This window comes from Rhineura floridana, chromosome 3, assembly GCF_030035675.1.
Source record: "Rhineura floridana isolate rRhiFlo1 chromosome 3, rRhiFlo1.hap2, whole genome shotgun sequence".
NCBI lineage: Eukaryota > Metazoa > Chordata > Lepidosauria > Squamata > Rhineuridae > Rhineura > Rhineura floridana.
This window is the reverse complement of record NC_084482.1, coordinates 221,003,986-221,020,596: the sequence shown is the minus strand read 5'-3', so window position 1 is coordinate 221,020,596 and position 16,611 is coordinate 221,003,986. Positions and strand designations below refer to the sequence as shown.

The following is a 16,611-nucleotide window of genomic DNA, read 5'->3' as shown; positions in this document are numbered from 1 at the left end:
ATTTCCCAACAAAAGGAGAGGCAGCAACATGTGTGGTTGGTGAATTTTGGTAGGTCTGGCTGATTGGGAAGTCGCCTTTCCGGGCTTTTTTACGTAAAAATTTATTATAGCCCGGAACGGGTATCGGAACGTGGATTGTATGGACGTTTTGTGTCTTATTGCATGCATCCCATGTAGTCATGTGGGACTGGTGAATTTGGTGGGTCTGGCTCGCTGGGAAGTCGCCGTTCGGGGCTGTTCATTCGTTCCGGAGGGCATTTTGGTTGTTAAAGGGTTGATAAAAATGCTATCGGAATGGTTTTTGTTCCTAAATGTTGTTCTCATGTGTCTCTAACACATCCTAGAGTTTTTGGCATCAATTTCTTTTCTAAAGAGCCCATTCCGGCGTGTTCCGTTCCAGCTTTTACACCGTCCCTCCTGAACACTTTACTTTTTACACACAAATGTGTATATTGTATATATCACACAGCAGACACGCCTATCTTGCCGCTGCTTCTGCGGGAGGCAAGAGAGGAGGATGAGGTGCAATAATGGGACAGAAGGGAGGGAGGAAACTGTTGGCAGTGGGGGGGCAGAAGCAGCTCTTGCCACTTAGTCCTCCGATGGGATAGGCAAGGAGTTCTGGTTCCTAGAGAGGCAGGAAGTCTTAATCACATGGAGGGGGGAGAGCATATTGAAGGGGAAGTAGGAGGGCTGTCTTCATTGGTATTCCGGGTAAAGAAAGTATTAGGCCCAGAGAGGAGGAAGCCGGAGCGTGCAGAGGGCAAAGAGGTGCAAGGGGGGGATTTGGTATTTTTGTTGGGGGGTGAGGGAAAAGGAGGGAAGAGCCCCACTCCCCCCTTTCTTCAGAGGGACCCCTGCTGCATGCAATCCATTTGCAGAGGGGGACCGAAGTGCCGCGGGGTTGGCCTTTCGAGGCCCTCTTGGAAGCCATCGCCCAGGGAAAGGGATGCAGCTGTTGGGGGTTGATGTCCTGTGTTGGTTTTGAGGGCCACAGCTGGGGGAGGGGAGCTGCCTTTGCAATTCCTGGGCCTGACGGGACTGATGAGGGAAGGAAGGTTTGTTTTTTGGGAGGGGGAGGGGGTTGATGGAAGTGGCCCCTCTTCCCTCTGGGAATCCCTAGAAAGTGCCCCAGAGCTGGAGGAAGAGCCCCTTTTGGATTTCCTATACTGGAAGAGGGACTAGTCAGTTTCCTTCCTGCCAGGCAAGGAAGATGGAGGGATGGAGAGAGGAATCTGAAACTGACCAGGCTCTGAATGGGTTTCTCGAAGCTTTCAAGGCAGAGGATGGAGGAAATGGATGAATAAATGTCCCCTCCTCAGCTGGGCTCCAGGGGAAGAGGCTTCTCCAGACATCCCCTTGGGAGTGTGTTGGAGGGGAACATCGAAGCCCCCTTGGGGTGGATCTCAGCTTCTCTTGCAGGATTGGCTCCTCTGTGGGGGTGCTGGCAGCGTCCCCTCTGTCCAAAGCACAATAGCTGGGCAGTGGTCGCAAGAGCTCTGTAAGGCGGTCTTGGATGAGAGCCTGTGGCTAATGTAGTGGTTAGGGAATATTCTTCAACCCGAGGGCCACATTTACGCACAAGCAGCCAATTTACTGTCAAATGCCAGAGTGGGTAGAGCTATGGATGTGTCACTGACATTTGTATAGTAGAGTCTCTTGTAGCCAGGAACAAGTCAGACATTTCTTCAGCGCAATTAATTAATTATTAGATTTATATCCTGCCCTTCCTCCCAGTAGGAGCCCAGGACAGCAATACAGAGCTCTCTAAGGAGCGGGGTCAGAGCACGAGGGGGGAGAAAAAAAACTGTTTTCCCTCCCAAATTTTCCACTTTTGTTATGGGCCTTCACATCTCTACAGTAGTGTAGTGGCAAATTCAGAAGTGCAGGGTCCATTCATGATAGCCATGCCCCCTCCCATCCTGTTCCTGCGGGGTTGAGAATGAGATGCATGTTAATGCCTTCTCCCACAGCTAGGAGCCAAAAAGCATGGAAGGGCAAAGTGTTGCCTCCTGAGAAGAGTCTCAGTGGCTGACTTCACCTCCTTTCACTCTGATTCACTCTAATTATCAGGAAAGAACAAGGAAGCATGTTAGAAGACTCTTCTCAGTGGCTAATACACTCTCCTTTCTTGCTGATTGGCTCACAAGTTGCTGGAGACATGGGGACTCTGCTGAGAGCCTGCTCCTATAAAAGTAAGGGGTCTAAGATCTCCCCCCCCAGATCTATGCAGGTCTCTGGGTCTACTTTTTTTCAGCCCAGCCCACCTCACTGGATTGTTGTGAGGATAAACTTTTATGTGCCACTCTAGATTTCAGACATCCACTCTGTGTGGGACCTTCCACATCTGTGGAAGTGTGTGTGTCTATTGTATTGGAATCATAGTTTAATGCTGAACTATGTCCACAGAGACCCAGGTTCAAATCCCTGCTCAGGAGTGAAATTCAGGTGGTATCCTGGTCCCAGTGACAGTGTTGTTGTGAAGACAAAAGGAGGGGGACAAATTATGTTTCCCACGGTGAGCTCATTAGAGGAAAGCCTGCACAGAAATATAAAAATATATTGAAATGTTTGGATAAACCTATAATAAGCAAATCAACTTATTACCCCAGTTGCTCAACCCTGTGTGGTGAGTTTGCTGTTAAGCTTTCCACCTTGTGCATCACCTCTCCAACTTGGAGTAGTGTTCTGTAACTTGGTGCCCTCCAGGTATGGTTGGACCAACTCCCATCACCCCTGGACAACATGGCAGAATGCCAGGGATGATGGGAGTTGTAGTCCAGAAATGTCTAAAGGTTAACTCAGATTATACAAGTGGATGGTACCAAATAACGTGTCCTGCTGATCTTGAAATGGATGTATTGCAAGTAGTTCTTCATACTCTTTTCATTACCCAGTGAGCTGAACCAGACTGAATGCATCTCACTTTTCCTCTCCCCATATTTCTTTTTTTTTTTTCAATAATTTTTATTCAGATTTTCATAAAACATACAAGACGAAATCATAAAACATTCAAAGACAAAAAACAAAATCAAAAATAGTTAAACAAAAAAAAAAAAATAAAAAAATAAAGAGTAAAATATTGACTTCCCATTTGTCAAAGATCAAATCAGTTATAAGTCTATAATATATAACAATCCTGTCTCTTAAGTCATATTATAAAATCACTTTCCTCCAGTAGTTATCTTACTTAATCATCAAATCTCATAAACATTACTTTATTCTTTCCACAAAAAGTCAAAGAGAGGTTTCAATTCTTTAAGAAATATATCTATCAATTTTTTTTTCCAGATAAGTATATCGATTAATCCATCTCATTACTAATTATGATAATCTTATTGTCATAACCATAGTCAAAATAAACATTTCAATTAATCCATCACATCAGAATCTGTTAGGTTCAGTAATTTCAGTAGCCATTGTTCTATTATCCCTATTAGTTCCATTTTCCATCTTCCATCTTCAGTAGTCTTGTTAAGTCCAGTAATTTCAGTATCCAATCTTCCATTATCAGTATTCCATAATAATCTTGCTGTCAAAGCCATAGTCATATAGTAAGAGTCTGATGGGAATTACCTCTATCCCAAATATTTTCTTGCCATCCATTCTGAATAGGTTGCTGAAATACTGCTGTAAAATCATATCTCTGTTCTTTTTTTCAAAATACACTGGGTCATCTCTTGAAAGTTTTTCCATTGTCACATGGCTGCAGTTAATTCCATAGATTTTCTCTATATTGGGCTCCATCACATCATTCCAGTCCAGAAGATTATCCATGCCATTGATAACTTTATCTCTAGAATCTTCATTAATTTCTTCAGAGATAACATTGAGTTCCAAACAATAGATTTTATTTCTAAAGTCCATAGACTCCAAATCTTTTTCCTGTTCCACGTTTGTTCCAATCTCCGGGGTCTCCTCTCTCACAGGGACCCCTGTTCCAGTCTCCAGGGTCTCCTCTCTCACAGGGACCCATGTTCCAGTCTCCAGGGTCTCCTCTCTCACAAGGACCCCTATATCTTTAATCTCCTGTGTCTCCAAACAATAGATTTTATTTCTAAAGTCCATAGACTCCAAATCTTTTTCCTGTTCCACGTTTGTTCCAATCTCCGGGGTCTCCTCTCTCACAGGGACCCCTTCCAGGGTCACCTCTCTCACAGGGACCCCTATATCTTTAATCTCCTGCATCATTTTACTCAATTCAATTTTCAGCTCCTTACAACCCTGTCGCAGGTTTTGTTTCGTTATCTCAATCTCATCCATTATTTTCTGAAACATAGTTATTTCCAGATTCTCAGCCACTTTCTTAATTGCCATTTTAAAAAAAAAATATAGGAAAACCACTTCTTATTTCAGCAACAATTGGGTTAATACTCCAAACTTGGTGACATCACAGTATAAACAGAGCAGACAGCCTTATCTCTCCATGCTTAAGTAAACAAAATGCAGTTCCCAGGATCGAAACAATTAATGGCGTCAGGAAACAGATTCGTCAAAATAAAATAGACCAAAAAGAGAGTAGTCTCAGACAATATAATATTCTTCAAAATAAAAATCTGGAATAGAAATCCCTCTTCTGTGTATATCTTTAGAATGCAAATCCAGGACAGCTTTTTGCAACAAAAACAGAGATAAGCTATTAATTAGTGAGTAGCAGAGAGAAGTTATGGCTCCCCAGTGAGATGTCAAAAACCGATCAATCTGGCAAATCTCTTTTAAACAGCAACAATTTAAGTCAAGTAAAAGAAAAATATAGAAAGAAGGGTGCTTGCCTGTTAGTGCGTTCTCTCTTAGAAGATAAGATGAACGTTCGCTTTATCAGATAGAGCTTGTTGTTGAAAATCCGTCCCACCTTCGTCGGCTGGACCTCGTCCCATAAATTAATGAGATCTGGTCGTCCCAACAAAAATAGGCTTTGAGGTTAATCTCTTCGTTTCTCCCTACCCGGGAGAAGTTTAATCAGTCAAAAAAAAAAGAAAAAACTGACTGATATATCTGAATAAGCTTCTTTTGAGGCAGGAGCCCGTCTCAAAAGCAGGCACAGGCTAAGTCACCCTTCCCGGAAGTCCCTCTCCCCATATTTCTGATGGAAAGACTGGAGGTGTTTTGCATCCCCAGGAAGCTCCAAGATGGAGTCATTTGACCAAATTCACCCCCAGTATTTCTTGACAATGTGTGCAAAACCTATTTTTTTGCCAACTGTCAGGGAGATGACATGGAATTAATATCTGTGCAGAATAAATTTTTAATTATATCCATGATGAAAAGGGCCCAATAATAAAGCCTGAAATGGTTCACAATGTGACGAAGAAACTCTGTGGGGCTCAGGAATTAAAGACTTTGCGGAAGCAGAAGCAGAGATGAGAGGTGAGGGGTCCGAGATGGGTGAAATTCCTGGGGGTGGCAAAGGACACAACAGGTGCCCAAGCGTGGAGAAAAGTCTGGAAGAAACTGGAGAATGTTCTGAGAGAGATTTGGGGCCTTTAAGGCCTTTTGCAGATCAAGCATTGTGGGGGAAAACAACAGAGGAAAGGGACGTGCCATTTATTGATTTGGATTGAGGCTGCTTATAACATTCAAACCTCTGGAACCCAAATTTGCATGAAGGATGAAATCCCTCCCATCCTCCGTCTCTCCCCTGCAGGCCCTTGAGAGCTGCTCCCTACGAAATGTGCATCGTGGTGAAAGCTGTGGGAGTCCCAGAGCTGGCCTAGTTTACTCCTCCCTCTCAGGCAGCGCCATGGCCTCAGAGGCACCGTCCGGATTGTCTCTTCTGTGGGATAGAGTGGAAAGAGCAGCCGGGCAGCCCAATCAGGTAAGGGGAGGATCATTGGGGGAGAGACCGAGTGGACAGCTGGGGTGCGTCTCCCTGAGCATAGCGGGGAGGGCTCTGGGAGAATACTACCTCTGAGGCTGCATAAGGAGAGCCTGCCGGATCAGGCCAATAGCCCGTCTGTTCCAGCAGCCGGTTCTTGCAGTGGCCGACCAGATGCCTGTGGGAAGCCTGCAAGCAGGACCTGAACACATGAGCACTCGCCCCACTTGTGATTCGGTGACACGTGTCTGGCAGAACTCTGGCAAAACACCTAAAATACACTCTTGGAGAGGTGGGATCTTTTTTGAGAGTCAATCAAGCTCTGCCCTGCAATTGTGTCTGAGCAGTGTAAAATCCAGAAATACTCACCCCCACAAAAGCTAAATAAAAAGTAACTGTACTAAAGAAATGCAAAGAAAAAGAGAGTGGGACAGCTTCAAGATAGTTACATGGCTTGGTACCAAAATACCTGATGGAACGCCTCTCCTGACATGAACCCACCTGTACACTACGCTTAACATCTAAGGCCCTCTTCCGGGTGCCCACTCCGAAGGAAACTCGGAGTCTGGCAATAAGGGAGAGAGCCTTCTGAGTGGTGGCCCCCAAATTATGGAATAATTTCTGTGATGAGGTGAGCCTGGCGCCAACACTGTTATGTTTTCGGCGCCAGGTCAAGACTTTCCTCTTCTCCCAGGCATTTTAGCATGTGCTTTTAAATTGCTTTTTAAAATGTATTTTTAGATTTCTATATTGCTTTTGTAGTAAACCACCCAGAGAGCTTCGGCTATGGGGTTGTATATAAATGCAATAAAATTAATTAATTAATTAATTAATCCCAGCGTGCCCCACTGGTCAGGCTATTAGTACGATATGAACCAAAGTGTAGCTGCCAAGTGTCCTGCTCTGTTGCCACTCCCAGCATACTGCCTCTGGCAGTGGAGGCAATGCATTGCCATTGTGGCTCATAGCCACTGATGTCCTGATCCTCCATGGATTTGTCCAATCTTCTTTGAAAGCTATTCAAGTTTTTGGCTGAGCAAATGGTACACGTTTGGAGAAACTGCCTCTTCTTTTTCCAGGATCTGTTGCCCTTCCAGGGTCTGGTGACCTTTGAGGCGGTGGCCGTGTATTTCACGGAGGAGGAATGGGCCCTGCTGGATCCTGGCCAAAGAGCTCTGCACAGGGAAGTCATGGAGGAGAATTATGAGACGGTGGCCTCTCTCGGTAAGGGCACTTTTCCCCCTTGACTGATGAATGTTGAAGGTATGGATTTAGCACCTGTGCTATTTAACCTTCCACTGCAGGGATGCTGTCGTGGAAATGGGTGCCTGGGCCCTGGATATTTGGGGAGGGACTGCAGCTCAGAAGGGGAAAACCTGCTTTGCATGTAGAAGGTCCAAGGTTTAGTCCCTGGCAGCTCCAAGAGGGGTGAAAGGATCCGGTAGGAGGTGCTGGGAATGGTCTTTCTCTGCCTGACATCCAGAGCTAGTTGCTGTAAGCAGGCGGGACTAGATGGACCAATTCTCTGATCTGGTAGAATGCAGCTTCCTCTGTTCTTGGGGCTTTTTGATCATTCAGTGCGAAAAGTGCCCCTCCCTGCCGCCTTCCGCTGCCCCATGATGAAAAATCTTACCTTGCAGCAGGAGAAGGAGAGGGCAGGAGCTCCCAAACTCCAGCAGAGCATCTTCTCCTGCATCCTCAGCAGATCATTGACACTCTGTGCCTTGAACACTAACCTCCCAGTGGGAAGAGATGCTCCCGGGAGCACCCGCTGCCTCCTCCCTCTTCCTTCCTCTGCCCAAAGGTCAGCTTTTGTCTTTGAAGCAGGAAGAAGCGGCAGTTTAGAGAAGAGGAAGCGGAGGTGGAGGCTACAGTTTGTAGGGAATGACCTCCAGAAGACAGGACAGAGAGCAAGATTTAGCTTTGCCAGCCCTGGTGGGAAGTCTGGAAACAGAACTGGAGCACAGAGACTCTTTGACTCAGGCAGGGACACAGCAAAGGCAGCAGGCAAGAGGGACCCCGAGAAAGGCTCCTTGGCAGCTGGAACAAGGGCCGTTCCCTCAGCTAGCAGAGATCCCAGGAAAGCAGGAATTGCAGCAGCGCCCTTGAAAGGGGACCTCTGCTGCAGCAGGAAAGGGTCCAGAGAAGGCAGGAATTCCCATATTGAAATGCCTGGTTGATTTTTAATTAATTTAATAAATTTTGGCTGGGACCCAATGATAATGTGGGACATGTTCAGTAAGAACCAACTGTCATTGTTCTAAAAGCCAGACTCACAGCTGCTGGGCTTGGGTAATCAGGGGGCCACACCCACACCAGACTTGATTTCACTTGAGACAGTCATGGCTTCCCTCAGAGAATCCTGGGAAATGTAGTTAGTGAAGGGTGCTGAGAGTTGCTAGGAGACGCCCTGTTCCCCTCACAGAGCGTCAATCAGAGTGGCTAACTGTTAAACCAGTCTGGCCACTGGAGCTCTCTCAGTGGAATAGGAGTCTCCTCTCAGCACCCTTCACAAACTACAATATGATCTCTGGTGCCTCTTCCCTTTCTAAATCTAGCTTGGATGTCTGGCATTTCTCGTTCCATATATGGTAAGAGCCTTTGTTGTAGAATCTTGAGCATTACTTTACTTGCATGGGATATTAAGGGAATAGTTCGATAATTACTGCATTTCCTGGGATCCCCTTTCTTTGGAATCGGGATGTATATGGAACACTTCCAGCCTGTGGGCCATTGTTTAGTTTTCCATATTTCTTGACAGATGTTTGTCAAAATTTGGACAGATTCAGTCTCAGTAGCTTGTAGCCATCTGTTCCTGACCATTTGTTTCCTCCAAGTATTTTAAGAGCAGCTTTCACCTCGCATTCTAAAATTTCTGGTTCTTCATCATATGGCTCCTCCGTGAATGAATCTGTCATCTTTGCATCTCTTTTATAGAGTTCTTCAGGGTATTGCTTCCATCTTCCTTTTATTTCATCTTGGTCAGTCAGTGTGTTCCCCTGTTGATTATTCAACATCTCTACTCTTGGTTTAAATTTCCCTTTCATTTCTCTAATCTTTTGGAACAGGGCTGTTCTTTTCCCTTTTTGTTGTCCTCTTCTATTTCTATACAATAACTATTGTAACAGTTCTCTTTGTCCCTACCTACTAGTCGCTGTATTGTTGCATTTAGGGTTCTGACTGTGTTTCTGTCTGCTTTTGCTTTCCTTCTCTCTTTAACCATTTTAAGAGTTTCTTCAGTCATCCATTGAAGTTTTTCTCTCTTTTGAACTAGAGGTATTGTCTTTTTGCATTCTTCCCTGATAATGTGTCTGAGTTCACTCTATAGTTCTTCTGGTTCTCTGTCAACTAAGTTTAAAGCCTCAAACCTGTTCCTTATTTGATCTTTATATTTTTCTGGGATTTTATTTAAATTGTATTTTGACATTGTGATTACTTTGTTGTTCTTCTTTAGCTTTACTCTGATTTTCGATATGACCAGTTCATGATCTGTACCACAGTCTGCTCCTGGTGTTGTTTTCGCAGAAAGTATGGAACTTCTTCATCTTCTGTTGCCCGTTATATAATCAATTTGATTCCCATATTGACCATCTGGTGATGTCCACGTGTACAGTCGTCTTTTCGGTTGCTCAAAAAATGTGTTTGCAAGAAACAAATTATTGGCTTCACAGAATTCAATAAGTCTGTCTCCTGCTTCATTTCTGTCTCCTAAGCCCCATTTCCCCACAATTCCTAGTTCTTCTCTGTTCCCTGCTTTTGCATTCCAGTCCCCCATGATTATCATCTTATCTTGTTTTGGTGTGTGATCAATTTCCTCCTGTACTTCTGCGTAATATCTCTCCAATTCTTCTTCTTCTACGTTTGACGTTGGAGCGTAGACTTGTATGGTGGTTATGTTGATAGGTTTCCCATTTAATCTCATTGATATCACTCGCTCAGACCTTGCGTTGTAGCTCCTAATTGCTCTTGCTACATCACTTCTCACTATTAAAGCAACCCCATTTCTTCTTAATTTTTCATTTCCTGCATAAAATCTTTTGTAGTTGCCTGATTGGAAATGTCCCATTCCTGTCCATTTTAGTTCGCTCACACCAAGTATTGTCATGTTGATGTGCTCCATTTCTTGCTTGACAATTTCTAACTTTCCCTGGTTCATGCTTCTCACATTCCATGTTGCTATCGTGTGCGTCGTACAACTCCAGACTCTACTTTCACATCTGTGCGCATCAGCCTCTGGGCTTCCTTTCGGCTTTGAGCCAGCTGCGTCATTAGTCACAGCGCTGCTCATACTTGTCCTTTGTTCTTCCCCAGTAGCTCGGTGAGTGCCTTCTGACCTGGGGGTCTCATCTTCCAGCAGTATCTCATATTGCATTTTGGATACTCTGTTCATAGGGTTTTCATGGTAAGAGATATTCAGAGGTGGTTTACCATTGCCTTCCTCTGAGTTTGGATGCATCTTAGTCTGGTGTCCCAGCTTTGACCATTCCGCCATGGGTGCCCCTGCTAGGAGTCTAGCCTCTTGGTCTATACTCCTAATGGCATTGCTCTCAGCTTCTTCAACACTCTCAAACCCCCTCATTATGTGAAGGTGTGCATCCTAAAGGGGTATGGCTGGAAGAACAAGATCTAATTGTACAGGGCTTGATGAAGCTGGATTGGTTTCCACAGTGTCACTGAACTGAGGTTTTTGAACAGTTTCTTGTCCACAAGAGACATTTGGATCTACACGTCCCTGTGCTATTCATCTCCAGGAGATCTAAGATCTTTCTTTGTTATGGAGAGAGGAGAATAATTTCAGTTCAGAATTATCTGTATCTTTGAAAGAAATGTCAAATCTGGGCTTTGTCTCTTGGCTGGAAGAACAAGATCTAATTGTACAGGGTTTAGACGAATGGAAGAGATCAGTTGGTATGAATCTGGAAAATATCTTGTAGAAGGTTATAACGGGAACAAAATGAGGATGCCGTACCTGCGCTTGCCAGCGAAATACACACTCCGCATTCTTGTTACAGTTCAGAACATCTTTGCAAAGTCGTATAGTGTTGGTCTTTGGCCATCCCTGTCTTAGCTCAGCTAAGTTTAATCCCTTGAATCTTCAGGTGGAACTTGGAAGGGTCTTTATCTGAAAACCTGCAGAGCAGCTGCCAGCCAGTATAGACAGTATTGAGCTAGAGGGACCAGTGGTCTGATTCAGTATATCACAGTTTCTTTTGTTCTTATATTTCTGTCTGAGCTCCTCTTTTGACTGCAGTCAAATTATTAAGAATCAAGGAGAAGTGGGCTGTTCCCAATTTGTCCTCTTCTGCAGATTTGCTGCCCTTCCCTTCCTCCTCACCCCACTGCTCATTGCCTATTATTTTAGAAATGTATATCACAGTTGTATGGCAGTAGGAGGAAATCCAGACAAATCTGAGCTTAGTGACATCAAGTGTTATATGTGTTTTAAATTGTTTTAAGTATTTAAATTGTGTTTTAAATTGCTTTTAAAAGATGTGTTTTAAATTTGTATATTTGTTTTTAATGTTTTTAGGTACTATAAACCGCCCAGAGAGCTTCGGCTATGGGGCAGTATATAAATACAATCAGTCAATCAATCAATAAATATGGACTTCCGGGAAGGGTGACTTCGCTTGTGCCTGCTTTTGAGACGGGCTCCCGCCTCAAAAGAAGCTTATTCAGATATAAATCAGTCAGAACATTTTTATTTTGACTGATGAAATTTCTCCCGGGCAGGGAGAAACGTAGAGATCAACCTCAAAAGCCTGTTTTTGTTGGGAGGACTGGATTTCATTAATTTATGAGAAAAGGTCCAGCCAGCAATGCCGGACGGACTTCCGAACAAGCTCTATCTGTTTAATGCGATACGTTTATCTTTCCTTCAAAGAGAAAACAGACTAACAGGCAAGCACCCTTCTTTCTATTATTTTTTTTACTTGGTTTAAATTGTTGCAGCAAAAAGAGATTTGTCAATTTAATCAGCTTTAAAGAGCTTCTGGGTGAGCTATAACTCTTCTCTGTTATTCACGAAATTAACAGCTTATCTCTGTTTCTATTGCAAAAAGCTGTCCTGGAAGTGCATTCTAAAGATATACACAGAAGAGGGATTTCTATTCCGAGGAACATTATATTGTCTGGGACTATTCTCTTTTTGGTCTATTTTATTTTGACGAATCTGCTTATTCACGACGCCGCTAACTGTTTTGATGCTGGGAACTAAATTTGTTTTGTATTCTTGAACATAGAGAGATAAGGCAGGCTGCTCTGTTTATACTGTGATGTCATCAAGCCTGGAATATTAACCCAATTGTTGCTGAAATAAGAAGTGGTTCTTCTTTATTTTTGTTTTGCTTTGTTTTCGTGGTTTTAAAAAATGGCAATCAAGAAAGTGGCTGAGAATCTGGAAGTAATTATGTTTCAGAAAATAATGGATGAGATTGAGATAACGAAACAAACCCTGCGACAGGGCAGTAAGGAGCTGAAAATTGAACTGAGCAAAATGACGCAGGAGCTTAAAGAAATAGGGGATCCTGTGAGAGAGGAGAATGAGATCAGAGATGAGAAAAGAAAAAATAAAGGGAAGATACAAGCCCTGGAGATTGGAATAAATGTGGAATTGGAAAAAGATCTGGAGTTTATGGATATTAGAAATAAAATCTACTGTTTGGAATTTAACGTTATCTCTGAAGAAATTAATGAAGATATTAGAGATAAAGTTATCAATGGCTTGGATAATCTTCTGGACTGGAATGACGTGATGGAGCTTGATATAGAGAAAATCTATGGAATTAACAGCAGCCATGTGACAATGGAAAAACTCTCAAGAGATGAGTCAGTGCATTTTGTAAAAAAGAAGAACAGAGATATGACTTTACAACAATATTTCAGCAACTTATTCAGAACTGATGGCAAGAAAATATTTGGGATAGAGGAAATTCCCATCAGACTCTTATTATATGACTATGGCTATGACAGCAAGATTATTATGGAACACTGATAATGGAAGATTGGACACTGAAATTACTGGACTTAACAGGACTATTGAAGATGGAAGATGGAATTAATAGGGATAATGGAATAATGGCTATTGAAATTATTGGACCTAACAGATTTTGATGAGATGGATTAATCGATATGTTTATTTGGACTATGGTTATGACAATAAGATTATTATTATTATTAATGAGATGGATTAATCGACATGTTTATTTGGAGAAAAATTGATAGATATATTTCTTAAAGAATTGAAACCTCTCTTTGACTTTTTGTGGAAAGAATAAAGTAATGTTTATGAGATTTGATGATTAATTAAGATAACTACTGGAGGAAAGTGATTTTATAATATAATTTAAGAGACAGGATTGTTATATATTGTAGACCTATAACTGATTTGATCTGCGACAAATGGAAAGTCAACATTTTATTTTTTTGTTTAATCATTTTTGTTTTGTTTTGTTTTTTGTCTTTGAATGTTTTATGATTTTGTTTTGTATGTTTTATGAAAATTTGAATAAAAATTATTGTAAAAAAAAAATCAATCAATAAATATGGACCTGTTTCTGGTCAAAAGTAACTAGTTTTGTCTATTTCCTTCAAAGAGTCAGACCTCCATTCGTGTTGGGAAGAAAGAGAAGATGCCTTTATCCTGGATCCCAAAGAAGAGGCGACATCAACAGGTAGATGTTCAGCTGCGTTGTGAGGGCCTTTTTGGTTTGGGAATTGTAGGATTGTTCAGTTCCTGTGTGATATCATTCCTGGCAGATTAATTAACCCATCAGGGTGTGAGTTCTTCTGGAGGACGTCTTAGATGTCTTTAAGAACATAAGAAGAGCCTGTTGGATCAGGCCAATGGCCCCTCTAGTGCAGCATGCCTATGGGAAGCAAGCAGACAGGACCTGAATGCAACTGTTGCTCCCTCCTGCAGTTCCCAGCAACTGATATTTAGAAGTATCCTGTCCCTTACTGTCTGGGTCTTTTTGCTTTATGTACAGTTTCCTGTCCACAAGTGACATTTGGATATACAAACCCTTGTGCTATTCAACTATAGGAAATCTAAGATCTTTCTTTGTTTTGGAGCAGGGAGAATAATTTCAGTTCAGAATTGATTAGTTTATCTGTATCTTTGAAAGAAATTTCAAAACTGTGCTCAGGAAATCTTGGTTTCATCTGGGAATGCAAAGACACAAGAGGAGGAATAATGGAAATGTAAAAATAAAGAAGCAGATAATTGGGCTTGATCTGTGATGAAATGCTTTGTTTTTGCCTTGAAATTCCAATGCTTTTTTTCAACCCTCTTCCCCCTCAGCAGGTGACGGGCAGAAGAATGAGAATACTAGAGAACCGCAGATGGTGCCACTGGTAATAGCCAAGACTGAGAGTCAGAAAGAGATGTTTGGAAATCATGGGGGACCAAAAACATCTGAAATAAAGCAGGCAAAGAATGAGAGCAAGAAATCCTCTACTTCTCATACTTTTCATGCCAGAACACACACTGGAGAAAAACCATTTAAATGCATGGAGTGTGGAAAGAGCTTCAGTGTAAGCGGTAACCTTAAAATACATCACAGAACCTACACAGGGAACAAGCCATTTAAATGCAGGGAGTGTGGAAAGAGCTTTAGTCAGAGCAGTAACCTTACATTATATGAAAGAACCCACACAGGGGAGAAACCATTTAAATGCAGAGAGTGTAGAAAGAGCTCCAGTGTAAAAAATAGCCTTACTTTCCATCACAGAACGCACATAGGGGAGCAACCATTTAAAGGCAGGCAATGTGGAAAGAGCTTCAGTGGAAGTGGTAACCTTAAATTACACCACAGAACCCACACAGGGAACAAGTCATTTAAATGCAAGGAGTGTGGAAAGAGCTTCAGTCGGAATGATCACCTTACATTACATGAAAGAAACCTCCCATCTAGGGAGACAATTGGACCCTTGGATGATAAGTGAGTCAAAGGTGTACTAAAGAACGATAAGGAGATTGCAGAGAAGCTAAATGAATTCTTTGCATCTGTCTTCACAGTGGAAGATATAGGGCAGATCCCTGAACCTGAACTAACATTTGCTGGAAGGGATTCTGAGGAACTAAGACAAATAGTGGTAACGAGAGAGGAAGTTCTAAGCTTAATGGATAATATAAAAACTGACAAATCACCGGGCCCGGATGGCATCCACCCGAGAGTTCTCAAAGAACTCAAAGGTGAAATTGCTGATCTGCTAACTAAAATATGTAATTTGTCCCTCGGGTCCTCCTCCATGCCTGAGGACTGGAAAGTGGCAAATGTAACGCCAATCTTCAAAAAGGGATCATGGGGGGATCCCGGAAATTACCGGCCACTTAGCTTAACTTCTGTCCCTGGAAAACTGGTAGAAAGTATGATTAAAGCTAGATTAACTAAGCACATAGAAGAACAAGCCTTGCTGAAGCAGAGCCAGCATGGCTTCTGCAAGGGAAAGTCCTGTCTCAGTAACCTATTAGAATTCTTTGAGAGTGTCAACAAGCATATAGATAGAGGTGATCCAGTGGACATAGTGTACTTAGACTTTCAAAAAGCGTTTGACAAGGTACCTCACCAAAGGCTTCTGAGGAAGCTTAGCAGTCATGGAATAAGAGGAGAGGTCCTCTTGTGGATAAGGAATTGGTTAAGAAGCAGAAAGCAGAGAGTAGGAATCAACGGACAGTTCTCCCAATGGAGGGCTGTAGAAAGTGGAGTCCCTCAAGGATCGGTATTGGGACCTGTACTTTTCAACTTGTTCATTAATGACCTAGAATTAGGAGTGAGCAGTGAAGTGGCCAAGTTTGCTGACGACACTAAATTGTTCAGGGTTGTTAAAACAAAAAGGGATTGCGAAGAGCTCCAAAAAGACCTCTCCAAACTGAGTGAGTGGGCGGAAAAATGGCAAATGCAATTCAATATAAACAAGTGTAAAATTATGCATATTGGAGCAAAAAATCTTAATTTCACATATACGCTCATGGGGTCTGAACTGGCGGTGACCGACCAGGCGAGAGACCTCGGGGTTGTGGTGGACAGCACGATGAAAATGTTGACCCAGTGTGCGGCAGCTGTGAAAAAGGCAAATTCCATGCTAGCAATAATTAGGAAAGGTATTGAAAATAAAACAGCCGATATCATAATGCCGTTGTATAAATCTATGGTGCGACCGCATTTGGAATACTGTGTACAGTTCTGGTCGCCTCATCTCAGAAAGGATATTATAGAGTTGGAAAAGGTTCAGAAGAGGGCAACCAGAATGATCAAGGGGATGGAGCGACTCCCTTACGAGGAAAGGTTGCAGCATTTGGGGCTTTTTAGTTTAGAGAAAAGGCGGGTCAGAGGAGACATGATAGAAGTGTATAAAATTATGCATGGCATTGAGAAAGTGGATAGAGAAAAGTTCTTCTCCCTCTCTCATAATACTAGAACTCGTGGACATTCCAAGAAGCTGAATGTTGGAAGATTCAGGACAGACAAAAGGAAGTACTTCTTTACTCAGCGCATAGTTAAACTATGGAATTTGCTCCCACAAGATGCAGTAATGGCCACCAGCTTGGATGGCTTTAAAAGAAGATTAGACAAATTCATGGAGGACAGGGCTATCAATGGCTACTAGCCATGATGGCTGTACTCTGCCACCCTAGTCAGAGGCAGCATGCTTCTGAAAACCAGTTGCCGGAAGCCTCAGGAGGGGAGAGTGTTCTTGCACTCGGGTCCTGCTTGCGGGCTTCCCCCAGGCACCTGGTTGGCCACTGTGAAAACAGGATGCTGGACTAGATGGGCCACTGGCCTGATCCAGCA

The 16,611-nt window shown here is 42.8% G+C and overlaps 1 protein-coding gene across 1 annotated transcript; it reads left to right on the top strand.

Annotated features, from left to right (window-relative positions):
• Window positions 1-717: 717 nt before the first annotated feature.
• Window positions 718-15,222, top strand: LOC133381700 (zinc finger protein 239-like). Its single transcript, XM_061621106.1, has 5 exons — window positions 718-771; window positions 5,645-5,815; window positions 6,895-7,039; window positions 13,411-13,488; window positions 14,118-15,222. The coding sequence occupies exons 2-5, from the start codon at window positions 5,741-5,743 to the stop codon at window positions 14,759-14,761; spliced, it is 942 nt and encodes a 313-aa protein (XP_061477090.1). The 5' UTR covers window positions 718-771; window positions 5,645-5,740; the 3' UTR covers window positions 14,762-15,222.
• Window positions 15,223-16,611: the final 1,389 nt, after the last annotated feature.